The following is a 25,836-nucleotide window of genomic DNA, read 5'->3' as shown; positions in this document are numbered from 1 at the left end:
GCTTTTTTATCCTTAGATTATTTGATGTATTTTGAATCCTTCAGGCTGATTTCGAATTCAGACATCGTTTTATTTAACTCATTCAGTCTTTTTGTTAGTTCTGCTGGAGTTTGAAAAGACTTGAGGCGTATCTCCATGGAATTTATCTCTTCCTTCAGGGAATCTACTAATCTGGTCGCGGTTTTAATGATCAAGACCAGCCAGTCTCTGGTACAGTGCCAGGATATTTGTGACCAGTCCAGCTTGAATTGTTTGTCGTGCTGGAATATAAATGGTTCGTTCCTGACTATGAGGCCCCTTGGTGCTGCGTTAGCTTGTAAATATTCCGCCATCATGACGCCATGAATCAATGTTTTTATCTGTGTTCTCTTTAATTCAGTCAATTCGTCCCAACACTGGCTCGCATCACTGTTTTCTCCTGTGGGTGCTCCTGCATGTGGTAACATGGAGGCAATGGCTCTATCAACTTCATCCTCCGAGAAGGATAGTCCTGTGTTCTGTGCCATAATTTTTCTGTGAGTGTTTCTTTGTGTGTGTTGTCTTAGTCCCTAGACCAACCTGGTATGTACCAGTCAGTTGACCTATGTCTGAGAGAAAGAAAAACTCCCGCAGCCCGTGGCTGCTTAATGCATAAACAAAAAAGGAGGGAGAAGGAGGTTAAACCAGACCAGGTCGGCCTCCAGTCTGTGTACGAAATACAGGAACCCTATGTCAAGGGTCCAGAGACCTGGTGGGTGTTTGTATGGTCACTGCTTACTAAGTCAGTGTGTACCAAAAATATGTAAGAAAGAAAAATTTCTTTCTAGAGTCCCCTCACTCACCGGGGTTGCCCCACGGTGACATGCTTCATCATTGGGGCCATCCCAGTTCTCTACGAAAAGGGGCGTGCTGCGACAAGGCGACTACGCTGGAGCACTGGTTTTGTGAGATGACTATGTGTGGTGCAAGTGTGGTGATGGTGGAGTGGGTGTGGAATTAAAAATACCGTGCTAGTGGGCCTCAACAATTTATTTTGCTCCTAGTGTGGTATAAAAAATTAAAAAGGGGTAACACTGTATTCCAACTTTTACTGAGCTAGATCAGTGTCAAGGTCAACATGTTTCAAGCTCCCCCAAGCTTTTCTTCAGGACCATACAGGGTCCAGCCCTGTATTGCCACTCCTGTTTTCAAATGAAAAAGTGTTGCTAAAAACTACTTATTTACAATGAACGCTGTTGTTAATAAAACATGCGTGTTGTTGTACATACTGACGTAAATAATTAATTTACTCTCTTAATTTCTATGCAGGTAAGTACTTAATCAATAATAACTCAATCGGAATGAAAAAAAGACAGAGTCCGTGGTGTTAGAGTTTCTAAGGGTTTTATTCCTTAAAAAGGAATGGTCGTGACCAGGATATCATGTTCTGACCACCACAGGGGTGTCAGAAGGGATAGAGCAAACTTTATTGACATTACATAGCTTATATACTTAATTCACATCATAAGTAATGGTGCAAGAGGCGTAACAGCTGAGAGAAGACAAGATAACAGTATGCACGTGTTACTAGTACGTAATCAAGAGGCGTGAACTAGGGGTGAATCAGAGGTGTGTGCTAGAAACGTCACTGATAGGTGACGCAAGTGGGTGGTACCAAGGGGTGGTGCTAACAGAATTGTTGCAATGTCAGCAGAAATCGGAAGCTTGGATGCGCGCGCAGCTGCATGACGTGTGATTGACGGGGTGCAGGGGACTTGACATTTACACTGACGGAAAGAGACAGAAGTCTGGCATGTCAGATCAACTTGTACTTTTATCGTATCTGATATCTGATGTTTAGGAACCATACTATCTGGGCGGAAAGGTCTCTAGGGCAGAAGCTATTCTATGCTAACTGTGGATGCGTGTATAAGCGCCTAAGTGTCTGCATGAAAAGCGTGGGGGCACGGGGCCTTCCATGGAAGCATGGTAACAGAGGCTATGAATTACTTGCATTGAGACAGGTCGGCCCTTTGGCTCTGCAGCTGGAGAGGATGTTTACTGGAGCTAGTAGGCAGGAATGCATTCTCGAGGAGCGGAACAGATAACTCGAAGGTTATAGTCAGTCTTGGCAGAAAGCAGGCTGAGCTGAGCGCGAGGGGCCGCGCTGAAAGTAAGTCAGAGTTCACGGGTACAGAGGTAGCCTGGGCAGAGGCTGTCAGAGTCAGGAGCCAAAAAAGAGGCTCGATGGCAGAAATTCAGGGCCTACTCGGCCAGAGCAGGAAAACACGTAAAGTGTACTACAAAAAGACGGTGGCATTGCATACTTAGGAACGGACTATATAATCCATTCAGGGTGGATCTGAAAGAGGACAAGTTAACGTTGGACGCAAATGTATTTACGTCTTCATAACTGGTACAGGAGGGAAGTTACATGCACTTAAAGCTGGTACATGGAGTCGGTGGGGTACGCGCTAGGGAACATAACATGACCAAAAATTTATATTTCCTCATTCCCTCCTTGTTCCCTACGGACCCTTCATGATATATCGATCCTCATAAATCGATCAGATTGTTCTTGTAACATCATTTGTTCTTCTTTCTTTCGTTTACGTTTTGAGAGAAAACTGGAATGTTCAATACATGACGTGGCACACAGTCCACAAATCGCTGGCCCACACTGCAGGCACAGGCAGCAACTGAATACTAGGACTAGGCCAATGCCTAGGAAGGATAGGATCTTCCATCCCCAAGCTGTTAACGTTGTCCAGAACCAACCGGACCAAGTCCAGGTGCCTGGATTCTGATGTATCTGATTTGCAATTTTATGGAGACGGGTGATAGCTTGATATACAGATGGTGCGTTTTGTGGTATGAAAACACAGCAACTTGACCCGATGACCTTACAGGCTCCACCTCTATCTGCCAAGATGACGTCAATAACAAGACGATTCTGAAGGACAACAACCCGCATGGCGGACTGCTCTTCTGTTAAGTTACCTAAGGCGGAGGCAGTTTCATTCACTACTGCTTCAAGTGTTCTAGTTAATCTGCGTATTAATTTACTATTCTGAACAGGTCCTAAAAAGAAAAAGAATCCTTTATTAAAGTCGGTGTACTGTTCCCATGCCGTTTCTGTGTAGTCGACAAGTGGAATATCTCTTCTGAGTCTGTTCTTTACTAGATTGGCATTTCTATGGTAATCAGGGGGAGCTAGGAAAACGGGTGGCAGAAGGAATGCAATGTAACAGGTACCATCCCAATCTGGAGGTAGACGTATGTATGCGGTATGGCCACAAACAAAGTAAGAATGACTAGTAGTTTTAAAGGACGATTTTCCATGATCACTGAATTCGACCACAGTAGTGCATTTACTATGACCTAAGTGTACTGAACCTTTCTTCTTGATACATAATTCACCAGTGACTGGCAATACGGACATAATGGGTAGAACTGGTGCAGCTTCAGATTCAACAGTGAGAATCATAAGGCTAATTGTATAATTACCTAATCCATACACTTCATTTTCTAGATCAGTTCCTATTCTAGTGGGGAGTCCCTCCTTATCTGGGTAACAGACGTCTAGCAGGACTAAGTTCAGATTTCCCCAAACCCAGCCCCCATCGAAAACAGCAATATCAGGATCTAAGGAATTAATTATCTTAAACCATGCTCCGCAGGAGCCATTGTGAGTGAATGGGTACGGAAAGAGGGGCAGAGCTCCCTTGTAATTCTGGTAGGGAGGGAGTCGGCCACATATCCAGCAATTTGTAGCATTGTTAGTTTGATGAGAATGATGTAGCATACTAATGAATGTATTGTTGCGCAGCGCAAGTCTGTAGGAAAGCTCGTGCGGAGGTAACTCACTAAAAGTGTGTTCAGCAGATACATTATAGGCAGAATGTTCACGCTTGAAAATAGGATAATAGATAGGCAAAACGATGCTGACAACAATAATTAAAATACTCAGAATAAACATGATTAATAGTGTCACTATACAGTGACTACGAAGTGATTTACAGTATGTACGTTTCTTTGCTTCTCTCTCTCTCTCTCTATCTCGATCTAGGGGATACATGTCAGAAACTATTTAACCGATTCACCTAGGGGAGGACTTAAACAATTAAACTGTCTGACTTGCTAGATCGTAATTTCATGCGATATTGTTCTTGAGGAGTCTTTTCTCGTTCAGATTCTGTAAAGTCTTTTTGTTCGACACAGTCTTTGGTGGGGGTGGACGAGTCTCGATCAGGTTTCAGTCCAGAGAATTTTTTTATATGACTCGTGTGAACCCACCCCTTTCTTCCTTCTATTTTCACGGCCGTCCTGGTTGTTAGAAGAACGGTCTTCGGGGACTTCCAGCGGGGCTCCAGCGGACTCTTTCTGTCGAAGTTGCGGACGAACACAAGGTCGCCAGGACGGACGTCGTGTGGCTTTACATCAGTGTTGTCAGGGAAGGCTGCGGCAACCTGTGAACGACATGATTGGAGTGCAGACATCAAGGAGGCAAGGTAATCTGTCAACATATTACAATCAACATCAGTAATCTTTTTCGGAATGGGCGTCCCCCACATATTCGGTGGTCTGCCAAAGACCACCTCGTACGGGGATAGCCCTGATCTCGAATGGGCGACCATTCTCATGTAGAATAGTGCCACTGGCAGGGCGACTGTCCAGTCGACCCCTTTCTCCTGACATATTTTGGCAAGGCGGATCTTTAGTGTCTGGTTATGCCTCTCTACAAGGCCTGCGGCTTCGGGATGTCGGACACAATGGAACTTCCACTGGTATCCTAATAATAAGGAAACTTCTTTCATTAAGGTAGATGAGAATGGCTGACCGTTATCTGAGTACACGACACGAGGCAAGCCATATCGTGGGAAGAATTCACGAACCAGCTGCTTGGCAGTGGTCGGAGCGGTGTAATCTGGGACTGGGTATGCTTCGGTCCAGCGGGACAGAGCACAGACAACTACGAGAACATATTTAAATCCTCGACAACGGTCCATCTGGATATAATCCATCTGGAGGACTTCAAAAGGGTGATCGGGAGGGTGAAAGCCACCTTGCTCTACGGGGACGCTTTTACCTGGATTGAACTGACAACAGATCATGCAAGTACGCACTTTCTGTTTTGCGGCTGCTCGTAAGTGTTTATTATTCCAGAGATTTTGTAGACTGTCTAACATCGCTTTCTCTCCTAGGTGTGCTGGGCTATGTGCTGTATTTATCATGACTTGAACCATAGAGTCAGGGAGAAACCATGTAGATTTTCCCTTCGTCATCCAACCTTGATCTGTCTGGATCCCTCCTAGTTCAATCCATTTCTTTATTTCTTCTGGAGTAGCATGTGTCTGAATGTCGATAACATCTAGTGCAGGATCCCTGACGGTCATGCAATTTGTCGGTCCTATTGTCTTTGTCGTATCAGTTGTCTGAGTGTGAGTCAGTGCTGTATATTTTGCTGTCTGATCTGCCAGGTCATTACCCTGGGAAACAGAATCTGTGACTTTAGTATGTGCTTTACACTTCATGACGGATATGGCTGAAGGCAGATGTATTGCTTCTAACAGTGCTTGAATGAGGGGACCGTGTTGAATCTTGGCACCATGAGAGGTCAGAAAACCTCGTTCTTGCCACAGCATGCCGAAGTCGTGTACGACTCCGAACGCATAACGGGAATCAGTGTATATGTTGACATTTCTGTTCTTGGCTAGAATACAGGCTCGGGTCAGAGCGATGAGCTCTGCCGCTTGAGCAGACAGTGTATCAATACGATGTGTGTCTTTAACTTCAGTTTCAGTGGTCACGGCATACGCGGCCACTAACTCTCCTGCACTTGTTCTCATACATGAACCATCCACATAAAGTGTCAGGTCTGGATTTGTCAATGGAACATCTGTTAAGTCTCGTCGGGGCTTTGTTACTGCATTAATGATCTCTATGCAATCATGCGGAGCTGGATCTGTCATAACTGTAGGTAACAGTGTTGCTGGGTTCAAGATACTGCAGCGTCTGATTTCTATGTGTGGCTGGAATAGTGTCAATTCGTAACCTGTCAGTCGTGCTATAGTCAAGTGTTGAGTTTGGGTTCTGTTTAACAGAACCTCTACAGAGTGTGGAACTTGTACTGTTAACTGATGGCCTAAAACAATTGAATCGCTCTGTCTGATTGCTAGCGCTGTTGCTGCTACTGACTTTAAGCACGCAGGGAGTGCTTGGGCTACTGAATCCAATGTACTTGAAAAATAAGCGCAAGGCTTATGTGAACCTGCTTGATCTTGAGTGAGGACAGACAATGCTGTACCGTTACGTTCTGTAACAAAAAGTGTAAACGGTTTGCTGTAACATGGTGTCGCTAAAACTGGTGCTTGGCATAATGCTTTCTTTAATTCCTCAAAGGCTTGTGTGTGTTCCTGAGTCCAAGGGAGGACAGTCGAAGTTGCTGCCTCCTGTGTCGTTAACTGGATGAGTGGTTTAGCTAGAAATGCATATTGAGGAATCCATTGTCTGCAGTACGAGGTGAGGCCTATGAAGGCCCGCACTTCCTTTTGTGTCTGGGGTCTTGGCATATTTACAATTAACTGAATGCGATCGGGAGTGAGCTGTCTCCCCACTTTGGACAGCAAGTGACCCAAGTACACAACTTGCTGAACACAGAATTGTAGCTTCGAAGGAGACACCTTGTGTCCCTTGTCGGCCAGGAAATGTAAAACTGTCAATGATGCTTGTTCACATTCGGGCTCACTTCGTGCGGTGATCAGTAGATCATCGACGTATTGCAGTAAAGCGGTGTTAACTGGCATTTGAATACAATCTAATTGTCTTTTCAGTGCTTGACTATAGATGCTGGGGCTTTCTGTGAATCCTTGAGGTGCGCGGGAAAATTTGAAACTTCGTCCATTTAAACTGAATCCGAAGAGATATTGGCTCTCCGGATCAATAGGTACACTGAAGAAAGCGTTCTTGAGGTCAATTACAGTAAAGAACGTTGCTTCTGAATCAATAGCAGTCAATAGGGAAGAGATATCGGGGACCACAGGGAACTGCGGTACGATGCACTTGTTCAGTTCTCGAAGATCAATCACCAGCCGATATACTGGCGGCGCATTGGGGTCTGTACGTTTAAGAATTGGAATGATGGGTGAATTACAGATATTGGAGTCGGTCTCTACGACCACTCCCTGGGCAATAAGCTCTTCAATTATTTTCAGTAAAGCCACTACAGCATCGGGTGGTAACTTGTATTGTCTGATTCTGGGTAGAACAACTCCTGTCTTGAGTGTAACACGGTATGGAGTGATATGCATACAACCTACATCAGCTGGGCCTTTTGCCCATAAGTGTTCTGGTACATTTTTCAATCTGACATCAAAATCTCGTAAAACATAATGACCCTTGAAATCCCGTAGAAAGAGTCTAACTCCCTCCGGGGAACAGCATATTATGGCTCCTAGAGCCTTCAGTGTTTTAATTCCTAACAGATTTTCTGGACATGATTTCGTAAGTAACAAATCTGTAACTCGTGATAATGGACCCACGGCCAACGGTACTGGTTCTGATACTTCATTTACAATAGGCTGTCCTGAAAAACCAAGGGAAACATTCTGTGAGCCTGAGAGGGGTGCCCCTGGGACTTCGTTATGACTGATAGTGGTGCGGCTTGCCCCTGTGTCAATTAAAAACTTTCTGTCTTTTCCCAATACGTGACTGTGTACATAAGGACCTTCTTGATCTACAGGAATTTCAATAAGAGGCAAACCACCTTCCCTCTCTAGGCTGTTTCATGTATATCGGGGGTAATCTGGATATGCAGATTGGGCATACTGGTACATCTGTTGTGAAACTTGCTGAGTCGCGGCAATGGGCTGTGGCTGTGGTACTGCTACTGTCTGTGCTGTATGAGATGGAGCATGCATAGGCTGTGTATTCTGCATTGGCTGTACATTTTGTGAGGTCTGTTGCTGAACCTGATCTTGTCTAGGCGGATGCGGTCTTTCTTTAGTTTTACCTGTTGAGATGTTATGTTTCAGGACTGGGCATTCATGTACGTAATGACCTGGCTGTTTACAATAATTACATGTCCCTTTAACGGGAGCTGTAGTATGACTCGTCTGGGTCCCACCTTTTCTCTGACCGTCGGCGGGGACCGTCTGAGCTACTAACATTTTCATCTTTGTGTCTTTCATACGTTTCTGTTCCTGATCTTGTTCTTCCCTAATTCTGTTCTGGTGATATTGTAACATTTGTAACATCTGGGATGGCGTATTTGCCTGCCAAGTACTTTCAACTTTGTACACTCTATTTTTAACTAATGGTAGGGAATTCTCTACTAATTTTGATACAAAAAGGTGTGGATATGACTCGCTGCTTTGTTGTAGGCCACTATTTATAATGAAACATTTCTCGAATCTTGAATAGAAGTCACTAGTATCTTCATCTTGTTTCTGTTTACAGGACGAGATGGCGTCCCAATCTTCCTTTCTAGTTGTCAATAATCTTGGCAAAACCTGTACTATTAATCCGGGTAGTGCTTTAGTCCTATCCCCAAGGCCTACTCCTGGGATTCGTTTGCTTTCTTCGTCTTCTATTTCTGCCCATGCTATCTTTGCCTCCCCCACCTCCCAATCTTTTTCCTTTAATTTCTCGTAGATGCCCGTGGGCAACAGTACTTTTAACATTTTCATAATATCATCATACGTATAATCCCCCATTAACAACATGTCTTTGAGCTCTCTGTGAAAACCTGCAGGGTCTTTATCGTGACACGGGACTAATTTCTTCATTTCTAACAGTTCTAACTTAGTCAGTGGTGTGTGGACATACACACGCTTCAAAACTTGATCCGCACCCATAACTGGGTGTACTTCTCGTAAGGGGTTCTGACTTTCAATGCCACTCAGGCATTGCATGTGATACGTTTTTCTTTCTGGAGGTGGGGCGGGAACATATTCGGAACTTATGAAGGTGTTATACTTATGTCGTTGTTCTAGAATTATTTGTATTAACTTGGTACTGAAACCTCTCCATCTATCCATGAGTAGGGCTTCTAATGTTTCGTGTAAGGGACCTGGGTCGGAATGATGGTTTCTGTACTTGATGAGGAGGTGCTGAATCATGTATACACCTGCTATTTTCTGCTCGTCTGGGGAAAGGTTCAAGAATGTCTGTGCTAACGTATCATCATGATATATGTCTGGGTTTTCGGCCCATAACACGGCTGACCGGGCTAGTTCCTGTTCATCCATAGTATTGAGTACATAGTACCCCATTCGGTCTCGAAGCCTTTTATCAGTTTCCTGGAACTGATGTTCAGAAGAATTCGGGTTTGTTAAAGCAGAGAGAAAAACTCTCTTGTTTTCCGGACGGATGCCTTTCCTAAGGTAGTTTCCCTTACCTACATACGCTATAGTATCTGTAGACCTTCCTTGTTCTGTAAGTTCTTCTTCCTCCTCGGAGGAAGCTTTGTCATTCCCTTTCTGGTGTGCCGTTATCACTGCCCTTCTAATTTTCTGGTACATACTGGCTATGCAAGCCCCCCTGCCATGTTTTCCTTCGGCTATATTTTGACCCCACTTGGTTAGTGCATCTAATTCACTTTGATCTGTCTCAGGTCTGTCTCGTTCTCTTATTAGACAATTTATGAAAAATCGTAATATCTGTGCTTGAATGTCAACTTTCTGTTTATCCATGGCATCCTTGATACTGTCAGGGTCTTTCCCTGTCTGAACAAACTCATATATTCTATCGAGGCGCTCCTTCATCCCTACATAGCATAGCAAGATATCAGTAGCAGATCTCAATCGTAGTGATGCCAATATCATTAGATCGTTATTTCCGGGTACTGGATCATATCTGCAGACTGACATGTTTTCCTTTAATGCGTCAAGACGGGGAGACTGGAACACGAACGGATTCTGCGTGTTCCTTAAATTGAATCTGTGTGTTAATGGCGGGGTCCGAGGACCCGCAGTCGCACCTCCTGAGGCGGACGCTTGGGCATTATCTCTCTGCGGAGTCTGTATCTGAACTTGAATTTGTCGTTTAGTAGGATCAGGTAGGACCTGTTTCGGTAAGTCAATCTTGAGTGCGGGAAGTGGCGGAGCTGGCGGAACAGGGGAAGTCTGTCGCGGTACTGGCGGAACATGATCTGGGGGCGTAGTGCCACCCCCATCCCTGTCAGTAGGCAGGGCACGAACAGGCAGATTGGTGTAAGCTGGTGCTACATCCTCTAGATAAGCATTTAAGAATATGTCTTTAGTAGTCTTATGCATTACTTTAGTTGGAACTAATGGTGGCGGTAAGTTTTTCGGTATTTCTGATAGGCCTTCAGATGTGCCCTCGGCCGCGAGATACATTCCGTTTACAAGATTGTTTCGGGCACGGTCTATTTGTTCTGTTTTTACTCGGATCCCTTCAATAACTAATTCATTCTCTCGGGCCTTTTCTGATTCTTTAAGTCTGTCTTCTCTACGGAGTGCTTTCTCAGCACGCTTATGTGATTCCTTACGCCAGAATTCTATGGCGTCTTTCTGGGATTGTCTAGCTTTCTTTTTCCATAATGCTTCTTCTACCTTCATGATGCACTCGGCATCCCATGTTCCGGTAACGGGCCATCTGTGTCTTTCGTCTAGGTGCTTGGTGTAATCGGCCCATAAATCTAGATATAATATGGCATCTATGCCATGTTTGTTGTACATAAAGTTACCTGGAGTGTCCCTAGGGGGAATAGGAATTTCTTCCTCCAGTATCCCTTTCCTAGTTCCTATCTGTTTTAACTTGTTGAAAAACGGCATTTTGCTTACTTATTACTGAATGCTCAATCCTTATTCCTTAATACTCTTGATAGCTAGTTTATACGAGAAACACAATAATACACATTTAAACAGTCACATTCATACCACGACATTAATCACATAAGAACATTTAAGACATAGATGACTACCCCCCTATACTGGATGTACTGCTCAACAGTACAGATACACTGGTGTAACAGTGCAAAAATTCGGAATACTAGATATACTGCTAAACAGTACAGATACACTGCCTAAAAACAGTGCAGACCGGACTTGCGTACCCAAACCCGTCTAGATACGACCCAGCAATGGTACTCACCGGGAAGCACGGAAACAGAAGGCCTCGGAAAACTCGACTGGACTCGACTCGATACTTCGGAAAACTTCGGAAAACTTCGGAAAACTTCGGAAAACTTCGGAAAACTTCGGAAAACTTCGGAAACCTGGTGGGCCTCTTGACACCTCGGACCTTGCTTCTTTCGGCTAGGCTCTGGTCGGGATCCTCCGCACTCCTCACCGCCTCGTCTGGGCACTGATCGCAGTCTTCGTCACCTCCTTGAGTCAGAGGGAGATGCAGGAAATCCTGCCGGTACGCGTAGGTTCCGTCTAACTGACGGCAGGGGACAGAGCTTGCAATGCGCCAACCGGCGCGTGAGGTGGGGGAGGGTCCCTATTCGGGCGCCAAAATGACGTAAATAATTAATTTACTCTCTTAATTTCTATGCAGGTAAGTACTTAATCAATAATAACTCAATCGGAATGAAAAAAAGACAGAGTCCGTGGTGTTAGAGTTTCTAAGGGTTTTATTCCTTAAAAAGGAATGGTCGTGACCAGGATATCATGTTCTGACCACCACAGGGGTGTCAGAAGGGATAGAGCAAACTTTATTGACATTACATAGCTTATATACTTAATTCACATCATAAGTAATGGTGCAAGAGGCGTAACAGCTGAGAGAAGACAAGATAACAGTATGCACGTGTTACTAGTACGTAATCAAGAGGCGTGAACTAGGCGTGAATCAGAGGTGTGTGCTAGAAACGTCACTGATAGGTGACGCAAGTGGGTGGTACCAAGGGGTGGTGCTAACAGAATTGTTGCAATGTCAGCAGAAATCGGAAGCTTGGATGCGCGCGCAGCTGCATGACGTGTGATTGACGGGGTGCAGGGGACTTGACATTTACACTGACGGAAAGAGACAGAAGTCTGGCATGTCAGATCAACTTGTACTTTTATCGTATCTGATATCTGATGTTTAGGAACCATACTATCTGGGCGGAAAGGTCTCTAGGGCAGAAGCTATTCTATGCTAACTGTGGATGCGTGTATAAGCGCCTAAGTGTCTGCATGAAAAGCGTGGGGGCACGGGGCCTTCCATGGAAGCATGGTAACAGAGGCTATGAATTACTTGCATTGAGACAGGTCGGCCCTTTGGCTCTGCAGCTGGAGAGGATGTTTACTGGAGCTAGTAGGCAGGAATGCATTCTCGAGGAGCGGAACAGATAACTCGAAGGTTATAGTCAGTCTTGGCAGAAAGCAGGCTGAGCTGAGCGCGAGGGGCCGCGCTGAAAGTAAGTCAGAGTTCACGGGTACAGAGGTAGCCTGGGCAGAGGCTGTCAGAGTCAGGAGCCAAAAAAGAGGCTCGATGGCAGAAATTCAGGGCCTACTCGGCCAGAGCAGGAAAACACGTAAAGTGTACTACAAAAAGACGGTGGCATTGCATACTTAGGAACGGACTATATAATCCATTCAGGCTGGATCTGAAAGAGGACAAGTTAACGTTGGACGCAAATGTATTTACGTCTTCATAACTGGTACAGGAGGGAAGTTACATGCACTTAAAGCTGGTACATGGAGTCGGTGGGGTACGCGCTAGGGAACATAACATGACCAAAAATGTATATTTCCTCAATACGTTTTGTATTTTCACTTCGATTTCTGTAAAATAGAATAACAGTTGTTAAATGATGGACAACCCCTTCCAAGAAGGGGAACAACTCACATGCATCTCACTCCAACTAGGGCGTGAGTGTGCCCTTGGCATCATAATGATGCGTGCTGGTTTTCAAACCGGTGTAGAAAAATAAATCACTGTGAATAAAGTGGTTTAGTGGTTTCACACACAAAACATATAGACTTAATGTGACTATTGACAAGACACACAACACATACACACGAAATAATATGGCAGATGGTTATATTTACATAAAAGAGTGTATGATTACACCCCATGGTCTTAGGCAAGGGCAGGAACGCCTCGTGGAAACATTGCTGAAAAAGGATTATCAAGGTTTAGAGTTAGAAGGCTCCTTCCTGTTTGCCCGTTTAAAATTGCCGGTTTCCTTGCAATCTAGCGTAGTTCATACACTTACTTCCTATCGGCAAACCCGCTCGGTACTACCTGGTGCTTCCTCACCCGACCGCATAGTGATCTGAACCCGGGCTCGCGTTGTATTTAGAACGCGCGAGCTTCCGGGTTGCCGGGAAACCTCCGTTAAGCTAGAGCGCTCACTCGGGGCGGCCATCTTGGTGGGATGTGATCGCGCTCGGCGCGAGTGTTAGCAAAAAGTAGGAATTACTACCGAATGTTGCCGGGTTTAGGGAAAAAAAGTATTTTAGAGTGATACTGTGAGCTGGGGCATTTTAATACACTAATTTAGAACACAGGTTTTTTCTCGGGTGGATGAAGTTCTTTAGAATGACTAGGCTTATTCTTGAAAAAACGGGTATTTTAGCATTTGATGGATAGGGGGGCTAGTACCTATCTTTGCTTGGGAAGGCTGTGCTGGGTCTACTGATATTGTGGAAAAAGGTATTCATGGTGATAGGGTTTGTTTTTTTGGGGGGCAGTATTACCATAATATTTATTCAGTTGTGGTTCATACCATCCCAAGTCAATTCATTAAAAATATTGGTCTATGGGCGAAAGGCTCCCCATGGGATTTCATCATTAAGTCCTTGGGTGTCCGTATGTAGACGAAACACCCATCTTTGTTCTTTTTCATGGAGGATTCGTTCCTGATTGTCTTTGTTTTTCACTGTTTCTATGACCACCCAGGTTAAATCATTAGGTGTATGGTTCTGTTCAATGAAGTGGGTGGTCATTCTTGTAGTGGCTCGCTTGCACCTGATGTTACTTCTGTGCTCTACTATGCGAGTACTGACCTTTCTAGTGGTCATTCCTACATAGTGAAGGTTGCACGTGCAGGTTATCAAGTACACAACCCCACTGGTATTGCAATTGGAAAATCCCTTGAGTTCCCATCTCGTAGTGTTGTTGAAGATTACGTTTTTGGTTGGGGAAGTCAAATGACAAACACTACAATTGTTGCATGGAAAATGACCATCAGGTAGTGGTTGGGATCTTACTGTCTGGGTTATTGGTGTGGGACGGGTATGTACCAAATAATCCTTCAAATATTTACCCCGCCTATGACTGAACATGGGAGTAGGTATGTGAAGGCCGCCGCTGTTAAGTATTGGCCAATGTTTTTTGATTATTTTGGACACACTGTCAGAGACTTGATTGTACGTGGTGATACAGATCGGTTTTTTGTCCTCAGGTTGTGTTCTCTCTTTGGGTTCTAAAAGTGCTTCCCTATTGTTGTTAGCCGCCCGTTTTTTAGCCTCTTTGATCAGTTTATTTGGGTATTTTCTGTATCTCAGCTTGTTGCTTAAGTCTTCCGCTTGGGTTAGGTAGTCGGATTTTTTGCTGCAGTTCCTGCGCAGTTCTATGGCCCACCCATGTACAACCAACCCAACTATCAGAACTGGGGAAATGATCAGGGAAACCAAGGAAACCAAAGGAAACCTTTTTTAGGGAGAGGCCGCCAGGCACAAAGAGCAAAAAACAAACCCAGCCAGGGAGTACAATGGGCAGAACCAGTGGCGACAACTACACGTCACACACGGAGCAAAGGCCCGCCGGAACCGACCACGAGCACCAGCTCGATTTAGTAGTAAATCTATCATCATTGTGCCTCACGGCTATACAGATCCAAGTGCTTAACAAAAGCTTAGGATTTGTACCCACCCCAACCACAGACAAGTTCAAACTATGCTGTGAATTGAAAGAATTCCTGAGAAAAATCAAATTGCAGGTATTCTTTCAAGACAAAGACCCCACAGAACGAACAAAGAGTGACACAGGACTACATAAAAAATCAAACTTCGTCCCTCCATCACACAGCCTACCTGTGGAAGTATTAACTTTTGAAAAAGCGGTCATGAGAGAGGTTCAGGAGTTAGACCCACAAACTATCAAAGTATTTCATAACACCAGCAAAGCTGAACAATCCGCGTTACAGGAACTGTCAAAAAACAACCAAATTACCATAAAACCAGCCGACAAAGGCGGGGCAATTGTAGTACAAAACACCACGGATTACAGGAATGAATGTCTCCGTCTACCAGGGGACACAAGAAACTACGCCAAACTGGACGAAGACCCGACAGAACGTCTAAGAATCTCAATTGCATACCTAACAGAGGAATGTCAAGCCAACGATTGGCTTAGTAAAAAAGAAATTGAGTTCTTAGCAAACAAAAAACCAACAATACCATACTTCTATACTATCCCCAAAATACACAAGAGACTGGAGAACCCACCAGGGAGGCCCATAGTCTCGGGGATAGGCTCAATTCTAGAGCCTCTTTCACAATTCGCAGATGCCTTTCTCAGACCCCTTGTGCAAAAAACAGACACCTATCTGAGGGACACCAAGGACGTACTGTGCCTGTTACAAGACCTAACCTTTGACGCGACATCCAGCCTTCTGATAAGTCTGGATGTCGAAAGTCTATATACCAGCTTGCCACACAGAGAGACTTTACAGATTCTAGAGGAAGTACTGTACGAAAACGAGTGGGAATTCCATACTCCTCGCCATGTAGTACTCGAATGCTGCCAATTAGCACTGTGTGAAAACTTCTTCCATTTTGAATCTACCCTATATAAACAACAACATGGGACCAGTATGGGCAGTACATTTGCGCCGAGCATAGCCGGATTGTACGTCCATCAACTGGAGAAAAACAAAATACTGAATGAGAGGAATCCACACAGACATCAAATCCTACATTGGAAACGCTATATCGACGATATTTTGTTGATATGGCAAGGCACAGAAGAAGAAGCACAGACCTTTCTCACCTGGCTTAACACACAGGATCCCTTCCTCAAATTCACCTGCTCAATGAGCAAGACCGATCTAGTTTTCCTTGATCTAAACATTCATGCTGAGTCAGGCAGACTGGTGACAACAACCCATTTTAAAGAGACAGCAAGGAACTGCCTCTTGACCTTTGACAGTTTTCACCCTCGCCATCTCAAGCAAAACCTGCCATTTGGGCAATTCCTCCGTTTGCGCAGGAACTGCAGCAAAAAATCCGACTACCTAACCCAAGCGGAAGACTTAAGCAACAAGCTGAGATACAGAAAATACCCAAATAAACTGATCAAAGAGGCTAAAAAACGGGCGGCTAACAACAATAGGGAAGCACTTTTAGAACCCAAAGAGAGAACACAACCTGAGGACAAAAAACCGATCTGTATCATCACGTACAATCAAGTCTCTGACAGTGTGTCCAAAATAATCAAAAAACATTGGCCAATACTTAACAGCGGCGGCCTTCACATACCTACTCCCATGTTCAGTCATAGGCGGGGTAAAAATTTGAAGGATTATTTGGTACATACCCGTCCCACACCAATAACCCAGACAGTAAGATCCCAACCACTACCTGATGGTCATTTTCCATGCAACAATTGTAGTGTTTGTCATTTGACTTCCCCAACCAAAAACGTAATCTTCAACAACACTACGAGATGGGAACTCAAGGGATTTTCCAATTGCAATACCAGTGGGGTTGTGTACTTGATAACCTGCACGTGCAACCTTCACTATGTAGGAATGACCACTAGAAAGGTCAGTACTCGCATAGTAGAGCACAGAAGTAACATCAGGTGCAAGCGAGCCACTACAAGAATGACCACCCACTTCATTGAACAGAACCATACACCTAATGATTTAACCTGGGTGGTCATAGAAACAGTGAAAAACAAAGACAATCAGGAACGAATCCTCCATGAAAAAGAACAAAGATGGGTGTTTCGTCTACATACGGACACCCAAGGACTTAATGATGAAATCCCATGGGGAGCCTTTCGCCCATAGACCAATATTTTTAATGAATTGACTTGGGATGGTATGAACCACAACTGAATAAATATTATGGTAATACTGCCCCCCAAAAAAACAAACCCTATCACCATGAATACCTTTTTCCACAATATCAGTAGACCCAGCACAGCCTTCCCAAGCAAAGATAGGTACTAGCCCCCCTATCCATCAAATGCTAAAATACCCGTTTGTTCAAGAATAAGCCTAGTCATTCTAAAGAACTTCATCCACCCGAGAAAAAACCTGTGTTCTAAATTAGTGTATTAAAATGCCCCAGCTCACAGTATCACTCTAAAATACTTTTTTTCCCTAAACCCGGCAACATTCGGTAGTAATTCCTACTTTTTGCTAACACTCGCGCCGAGCGCGATCACATCCCACCAAGATGGCCGCCCCGAGTGAGCGCTCTAGCTTAACGGAGGTTTCCCGGCAACCCGGAAGCTCGCGCGTTCTAAATACAACGCGAGCCCGGGTTCAGATCAGTATGCGGTCGGGTGAGGAAGCACCAGGTAGTACCGAGCGGGTTTGCCGATAGGAAGTAAGTGTATGAACTACGCTAGATTGCAAGGAAACCGGCAATTTTAAACGGGCAAACAGGAAGGAGCCTTCTAACTCTAAACCTTGATAATCCTTTTTCAGCAATGTTTCCACGAGGCGTTCCTGCCCTTGCCTAAGACCATGGGGTGTAATCATACACTCTTTTATGTAAATATAACCATCTGCCATATTATTTCGTGTGTATGTGTTGTGTGTCTTGTCAATAGTCACATTAAGTCTATATGTTTTGTGTGTGAAACCACTAAACCACTTTATTCACAGTGATTTATTTTTCTACACCGGTTTGAAAACCAGCACGCATCATTATGATGCCAAGGGCACACTCACGCCCTAGTTGGAGTGAGATGCATGTGAGTTGTTCCCCTTCTTGGAAGGGGTTGTCCATCATTTAACAACTGTTATTCTATTTTACAGAAATCGAAGTGAAAATACAAAACGTATGTACAACAACACGCATGTTTTATTAACAACAGCGTTCATTGTAAATAAGTAGTTTTTAGCAACACTTTTTCATTTGAAAACAGGAGTGGCAATACAGGGCTGGACCCTGTATGGTCCTGAAGAAAAGCTTGGGGGAGCTTGAAACATGTTGACCTTGACACTGATCTAGCTCAGTAAAAGTTGGAATACAGTGTTACCCCTTTTTAATTTTTTATACCACACTAGGAGCAAAATAAATTGTTGAGGCCCACTAGCACGTTATTTTTAATTCCACACCCACTCCACCATCACCACACTTGCACCACACATAGTCATCTCACAAAACCAGTGCTCCAGCGTAGTCGCCTTGTCGCAGCACGCCCCTTTTCGTAGAGAACTGGGATGGCCCCAATGATGAAGCATGTCACCGTGGGGCAACCCCGGTGAGTGAGGGGACTCTAGAAAGAAATTTTTCTTTCTTACATATTTTTGGTACACACTGACTTAGTAAGCAGTGACCATACAAACACCCACCAGGTCTCTGGACCCTTGACATAGGGTTCCTGTATTTAAGTACATCGCACGCCACAATAAGTGACTTACAGGGGGAGGTGAGGTAGAGCAGAATATCATCGGCATAGAGAGAGATTCTGTCCTCGAAACCAGGGGCCCAGCTTATGCCGTGTAGATCCGGGTGTGTGCGCAACAGGGCCGCAAGCGGCTCAAGAGTGAGCGCAAACAAAAGGGGTGACAAGGGGCAGCCCTCTCTGGTGCCTCTATGAAGGGCAAAAGACGCCGAGATGCGGCCATTGACGGCAACGTTAGCCAGTGGGTCGGCATATAAGAGCTTCACCCATCCCACAAACACCGGGCCAAAACCGAGCTTCGCCAACACCGCCCAGAGGTAACTCCACTCGAGAGAGTCAAAGGCCATCGTGGCGTCCAAGGAAGCAAGGACTGCCGGCTCTTCCAGGGTGTGGGCCCTGGCCAGGGCGCCGTGGAGTCTACGCAAGTTAAGGGCAGTGTTGCGGTGAGGAATAAAGCCCGACTGGTCCGGGTGCACTAAGTTGCCGATAACACCAATCAGTCGATTAGCGAGTAGCTTGGCGAGAATCTTAGGCTCAGCAATAAGGAGAGAAATGGGTCGATAAGACCGACACAAATCTCTCGGCTTCCCTTCCTTATGGATGACCACAATGGTGGCCAACCTCTGGTCCAGGGGAAGTAGGCCGGCGTCCCGCGCTTCCAGAAACATGTTACGTAGGTGTGGGGAAACCATATCCGGCCTAATCTTATATAGCTCAACCGGGATACCATTGGGACCAGGTGCCTTGCCCGATCGCAGTGAGCGGATCGCAAGGGCGATCTCATCAACAGAGACGTCCCTGTCCAGGTCGTCGCGCTCCTCGTCCGAAAGACAGGGGAGGTCGACAGTCGAAAGAAGCACTGTCGAATCGGTCTCAGATCGGTCCGAAACAGAGGTGTAGACGCCTCGGAAATAATCAGCGAAGGATTCGGCAATGGCACTTGGATCAGAGACGACAACTCCGTCCTCCCCCATTATCTCGGGTACAACACGGCTAGCCATCTCTTTCCTGTCCAACCAGGCCAGCAACTTCCCAGCCTTATCGCCAACATCGTATATCCGACCCTGCTGTTCTTTAGCTAAAACAAGGGCAGCGTCTGTAGCAAGGTCGCGGTATTCCGACTGTTTGAGGGAGAGGTCGTGCAGAAGAGCGGGATCGGATTCTGTCTCCAACTGGCAGTCAAGCTCCATGATCTCCTCCTCGATGCGCACCAAATCAGCATCTCTGACTCTACGGGCCTCCGCTATGAGTGTGAAAGCCTCACCCCTCAAGACTGTCTTAAACGCCTCCCATAGAGTCACGGCCGACGCAACCGATCCCTCGTTTTCAGTAAAATAGAGGTCGATGGCCTTGGCTAGGAGATTGCGAGTCTTGGGATTGCGGAAATACCACGGGTTAACAACCGCCGGTCGATCCAACATGACAACGTCAAAGTCAAAAGAGACCCACAGTGGGGAATAGTCAGAGATACCCCGTGCTAGAAAACGGGCCTCAGAAACGGCAGGCGTGTGTACAGCCAATGTAAGAACATAGTCTATCCTAGAAAGACTACCGTGGGCGCCGGAATGGAAGGAAAAATGACAGAGCGTGGAATGCAAGAGCCGCCAGCTATCTACTAGACCCATGGTCTCGAGGAAAGATGGCAACCACAATTGGGAGCCTCGGAGGTCTCTAGGCGGATGGCAGTCCAAGGAGCCGGAGCAAACCGAATTGAAATCACCCCCCACTATCAGCTTGCAAGCCCTGGGGAACGTAAACTGAAAGTAATTGCAGGGCACGCCCCTCCCATCGTCCCGCCACTGCGGCGTACCTCCCTCTCTCATCGATCACAGTGACGTCGACCTCAAACGGAAGGGACGTACGAACAAGAACTCCCGCCCCCCGAGATCCAGAGGAGAACCCCGAGTGGGCCACCATCTTGTACCCTTTACGATTAAGTGCTTTGCATGTGTTTCCAACCAGATGTGTCTCCTGAAGGAGAACGACATTAGGCATATGGCGTTTAATCAGTTGAATCACTACCCCTCTCTTGATACGGTCACCCAACCCATTAACATTCCAACTGAGGACTCGTAGTTTCCTACCCCCCATCATCGTGTCCCCGGCCCCACCCAACCCCAACGAGCCTCAACCACAAATGAAATTGAACAGTGTATACAACCCATTGCCTAAGAGATAGAAAGAGAGAAAAATGAACAAACAAACAAACTTCCCCACCACCACCCCCCACCCTGCACCCCTGCTGCAGACTAAAAAGCCCCCCCAACCAGCAGTGTGCCTGTCGCCCCATAAACTAGCCTACAAAAAGTCCCTAGAGGAGTAAGGAATCTCCACAAACCCCTCCCGCCACCCTCCATGTAAGAAACAGGAAAAACTAGCAAAGTCGGAATAGCATTGGTATTAGCAGTCACAGACAGCAGGGTCACCAACCGCCACAAGCAGCACATCAGAGACCAGTCCTAGAGATCAGAACCACCAGTTGCGCCTCCGGAATGTTCATCGTGTTCTTCCCGGCGTTGTGGCAAAGTGTCCAGCCAGTCACTCGCATTTTCCGGCACATCGAAAAACAGGGCACTGCCCTCATGCTCAATCCAAAGTTTAGCAGGGAACAGCATCGAGTATTTAAAGCCCATGTCTCTCAGGCGTCGTTTCACCCCTGCGAAACTTTGACGTTGCCTCTGAACGGCCCTGGTGAAGTCCGGATAAAAGTGCACCTCAGAGTTCTGAAATTTGAGCGGCCCATGTCTCCTGGACGCTTGAAGGATCACATCCCGGTCTCTAAAGTTGAAGAGCCGGGCAATGATGGGTCTAGGCGCAACACCCGACTTCGGCGGGCCGCCCGGTATCCGATGGGCACGCTCCACAGAAATAAAATTGCTCAGGCCAGAAGGTGCGAGATGCGTCTGCACCAAGTCCTCCACAAAAAGGTCCACTGCCGCCTCCTCCGCTCCCTCCGGAACACCAATAATACGGACATTCTGCCGCCTGGCACGTCCTTCAAAGTCCTCTAGCCTTCTAGAAAATTGATCGTTGACCAATCTTAGGGTCCGGACCTCCGTCTGCAGGTCTGAAACGTCGGTAGTAAGGCTGGAGGTCTTGAGGTCAAGAGACTTCACCCGATCATTAGTCTTTCCCAAGTCAGCCCTGATCAGGTTGAGATCCACGGCCAGAGTGTCCACCTTATGAGTCAGGACCTCGTGTTGTTTCTGCATTTCTGACCGAATGCCCGCGATGGCCCCCATAACGTCACTCAGAGTAGGCTCAGAGCCTTCAGGCGAGCCCGCACGTTGAAGGTCTTTAGATGAGGCCACCACCGTGGGTGATGTCCGCTGCTGAGCGTATCGGTCAATTTTGTTCAGCTGCGTCTGAGTCGTCCTACGAACACCTCTGTTCGACGTCCTGTCTGGGTCCCCTCTGCTAGCCATGATAAATCCAAAGAGAACAAAGGGCTACACCGCCCGAACAAGGAAGCAGATGTATAGAACAAAGGCAAAGTCAGTAAACACAGCAGGCCGGTAGTAGGCAACTCCGCAGCCACAAGCACTTCGCCAGCAGGGATCACAAATATCCGCTTCGCATTCCAATCATGCAGAGCGTCGGTACAAGCAGCAGCCACCCATGAAACAATGGCGCATCCCTGGCACGGAGTTCAGCTCGACGTAACTTCGCCTAGGAACCACCGATTGGGAAGCGGAAAGCAGCTCCCGCGTCTGCGACCATTCACCAAGCAGAATCCCTAACGTGGATCAGGATTGTCAGCAGGATATTTGCGGGGGATCGGAGGGTCCGCGGAGCTCCGAGCTTACGCGGCCATCTTGGTCGCCCGCGAAGCTCCTCCAGAGTCAAATCAATTTAGTAAATTTAGTTTATCAAGCACTATCAGATATTATCTAGTATTAAAGAAATTTAGCATTCTAGTTCAAATTAATATTAATCATTTAATGAATACCAAAGCTCATATTTCAAGGAAAGAAATAAGGAGTCTAAAAGGTAGCTCTCAGCCAAGAGACTCCTAAGCACACACATCGTATGCACCATTCCAGAAAAAGCCAGTAAAGTCTTTCGAAAAAGTTTCAGGAAAGTTCAGCAAAGTTCCAAGTAGCCAGTTCAGTTTGATAGACAGAGATTTGTCTCTCTTTGTCAGAGTGATGACATCGGCTTAGTCTCTCTCCATAGCAAAATGAAGAAGCAATGACAGCAGCCCCCGTTTCTTTGGAGATAGGCAATTATACTCAGTAAGTCCCAGGGTGACACCTCCTGGTATCACCTCATTTAGTCAGACCACTAAATCCATTGGTCAGTTCGGTGAAATGGTATGTTTAATTTAATCGTTAAGACACAAAATCCGGAAGAATGGGTGGATCCATGATATAGGGCCCGATGTAGGTAAATCTCATTTACCGACTCTAGAATACTGAATTTTACTGATTCGGTATTCTAGATTCGGTAAATGAGATGTAGGAAATAATTAGGTAATTTTTACCGAATTAGTATGATTCGGTAATTACCGAATCGGTATTTACCGATTCCGTAATTGCCATTGGTTCCTATGGACCTTGAGGCCCTTAGGAATCAATGTCAATTACCGAATCGGTAAATACCGATTCCGTAAAATTACCAAATTGTCAAGGGGGACAGGGTATCACTTTGACTCCTGTTGCACCCCTGATTCTGGCTTGTGTGCCAGTGTACATGCACAGATGTGCATGTACACTGGAATTCGTTATTTACCACAAAATATTATTTTGTGGTAAATAACGAATTCTTAAGGGCCTGTGGCACTGTTTTCAGTGCCACCTACATCTAGATTTACCGATTCAGTAAATTTACCAATTCAGTATTTTACCGAATCGGTAAATTTACTGAATCGGTAAATTTACCGATTCTGAAAAATTTAAGGCCCCTACATATCAAAAACCAAATACCGGTCGGTAACAGTCGAAATCGTCAGTTACCGACCGGTATGTGGTGTCCTACATCGGGCCCATAGTTCCTTAAATTAACCCATGCTGTGTCACAGTGAACATAGGCATTTGGAGGAAAAGGATGTTGGGTTCAGAAGGGCACTTTCCCAGGCATCTGTACTAAAGTGTAGCAAAATTGTAACAAGTGCCCTGCACAATACAGGAGGGAGTCAATAGTACTGTTATAATATTCAATACAATTGGTTAATGTGTGGAATTTTCCCAAACGCTTTAGTTGAGAAAGTTCAGCAAGTCATATATACGAAAATAAAGCCTACATGAATTCAAGCTAACATACAGTTAAAACAAGTAACAGCCAACATGTTATCTAAAACATTTCATTTACGGTGTAAACCATTAATACATAAATGAAACACATTCTACAGAAGATTTGTGTTAGCATAATTTGAGATGAAAATGTAACACCTCCTTTTCTTTTGTCAATTTCGGTGTGCACGTTATTATATGCAAAATCAGTTTTCTTTACTTTTCTTTTCACATTTAACTCATGTTGAGTCATATTGTTGTCAATGAAACCTTATTAACAATGCAACCTATATGTGAAAATCAGTTTGGTTAGAAATAAACTCCATAACATGAGAGATTATCAATTCGTAAATTTCTAAGACATGTTAATGTCATATTATGTTTCCTTAGTAAAGGACAAATTATATTACTTAAAATTAATAATATATGCCTAATCTATCTTCTTATGCATGCTTTTACGATGCAGTAACTATCATTCTCATGCTTTGTGTCATTTCTCATAACGAGTCGTTTGTGCACTTTTCATATTTGTCTCAGAATAATGTTTTAGGAATGTCTGTTCTGCTATAAAATCTTAGATCATAATCCTTGCTCTAGCATATTCATTGGGTGGGGGTGAATTTTTTGCTTTGTCCTAGGTTTGGGGATCTTAGGAGCCCCTTTTTATGCTTTTCCTCCCCCGTTTCAGCTTAGTAGGAATGGGTTTTGATCCACTTGAATGGGGCTTGGACTGGAAACATCCACCATAGAGACTGGAGGGCTGCAAGCATGATCTGATTGAGCAGATGCTGAATTATGTTGATTCATAATGTTAGTCCTTACATGGCTGCCATTTAATGGCGTGTTTAATGAATTATTTTGAGGGGCTGTCGACTGATTGCCTACATGAATTGTAGGGGTCTTAATCAGCTTCTGTACACCCTCAATCCGGGTCTCCACTTGCTCTAATTAGGTGGATATTGCCCCCATAGCACCAGGTAAATACATTGTTATTTAAGGGGATACAGTGTTTCCCTTATCCCCTGAGCTTACTTGCTCTGCAAGGCTTTTTTCCCATTCTTAATTACGGAACAGCCAATAACACACACAAAAGTTTATGTCAAAAGTAGGACTCCTACCTTGAGCATTAACCACAAACCAAGAGGGGTGGCCCATCCCTTGCGCGGCTATGCACGCTTCCCTCGACTGCCAAAGAGTTCATGGTTCCCGCCGGAACGTAGGACACCAAATGATACCGGGTATTGTAAAAACTTCCTTCTAAAACCCAGACAGGATCAGCATGTACAAACGGAATTCGTAATTGTAATCTTTACCCCTTAATTGTTTACAGATAAATAAACCCGCTCCCATTGAATATCCCTACCTCTGCAATACGAGTAAATGGACCATTACTGGTAACGTTTTTTACCTTTTTAATTGCTTTAACTTAACCCAGTTAAAAAAGTGTTAAAGCAGGCCAAAAACCTGATTTTTTTCTCACTTCCAGACTCTGAAGAAACCCCCTTTCTTGAGCTAGAACTAGCCTAGAAGTATGAATAACTAATATTTCTTGGCACAATAAAACCTAAGTAAGTTTCATAAAATACAGCCCACTACAGCTACAAGTATTGAATATTTGAATATACGATATATTAATTTTTCTGATCCTCCTGCTTTATACAGTTGGACCGTATACCTCAAAGTACCTCAAAGTATCAACAACTTGACCGTTGAGTCAGATAATACATCTATCACAACGTGCAAAGTAAGCCAATTTGCTTAGTACAAAAAAAAGCGCGTAAAATAAACTCCCACCAAAAGCTTTCCTTGAATAAAAATAAAAGCGCGCTACATTCACGGTTGGCCCTATTTCTATATGTATAGAAATGTGCATGAATTATATGCCACTGGGAGCACCCTTCACTCCATTGTTTGAAGCTATGTTTTTGTAAGGATATAGTAGTAAAATTCGAATTTAATCGTTTCAGGAAAGCTCACGTCCTGATGATGATCTAAAGTCATGTTAGATCGAAACGCCGTCGACCCTTGCAAGGAAAACTCCCCTTCCCTACTGTATATATTTTTTTTCGGGGAATACCCTTGCTTGTGACACCTTGTATATAGC

General features: G+C 45.0%; 1 protein-coding gene across 1 annotated transcript in view; it reads right to left on the bottom strand.

Annotated features, from left to right (window-relative positions):
- LOC147683313 (E3 ubiquitin-protein ligase RNF19B-like) overlaps nt 1-24,922 on the bottom strand; it is a 95,844-nt gene extending 70,922 nt beyond the window's left edge. The window contains exon 1 of the mRNA XM_086943762.1: nt 24,851-24,922. Within this exon, the coding sequence (XP_086799888.1) occupies nt 24,851-24,859 (9 nt within the window). The 5' untranslated portion in view covers nt 24,860-24,922. The remainder of the gene's footprint in view (nt 1-24,850) is intronic.
- Between the last annotated feature and the right edge of the window lie 914 nt (nt 24,923-25,836).

Source organism: Lissotriton vulgaris, chromosome 11 (assembly GCF_964263255.1).
Source record: "Lissotriton vulgaris chromosome 11, aLisVul1.2, whole genome shotgun sequence".
In the NCBI taxonomy this organism is placed as follows: domain Eukaryota; kingdom Metazoa; phylum Chordata; class Amphibia; order Caudata; family Salamandridae; genus Lissotriton; species Lissotriton vulgaris.
This window is presented reverse-complemented; position numbering and strand designations above follow the sequence as displayed.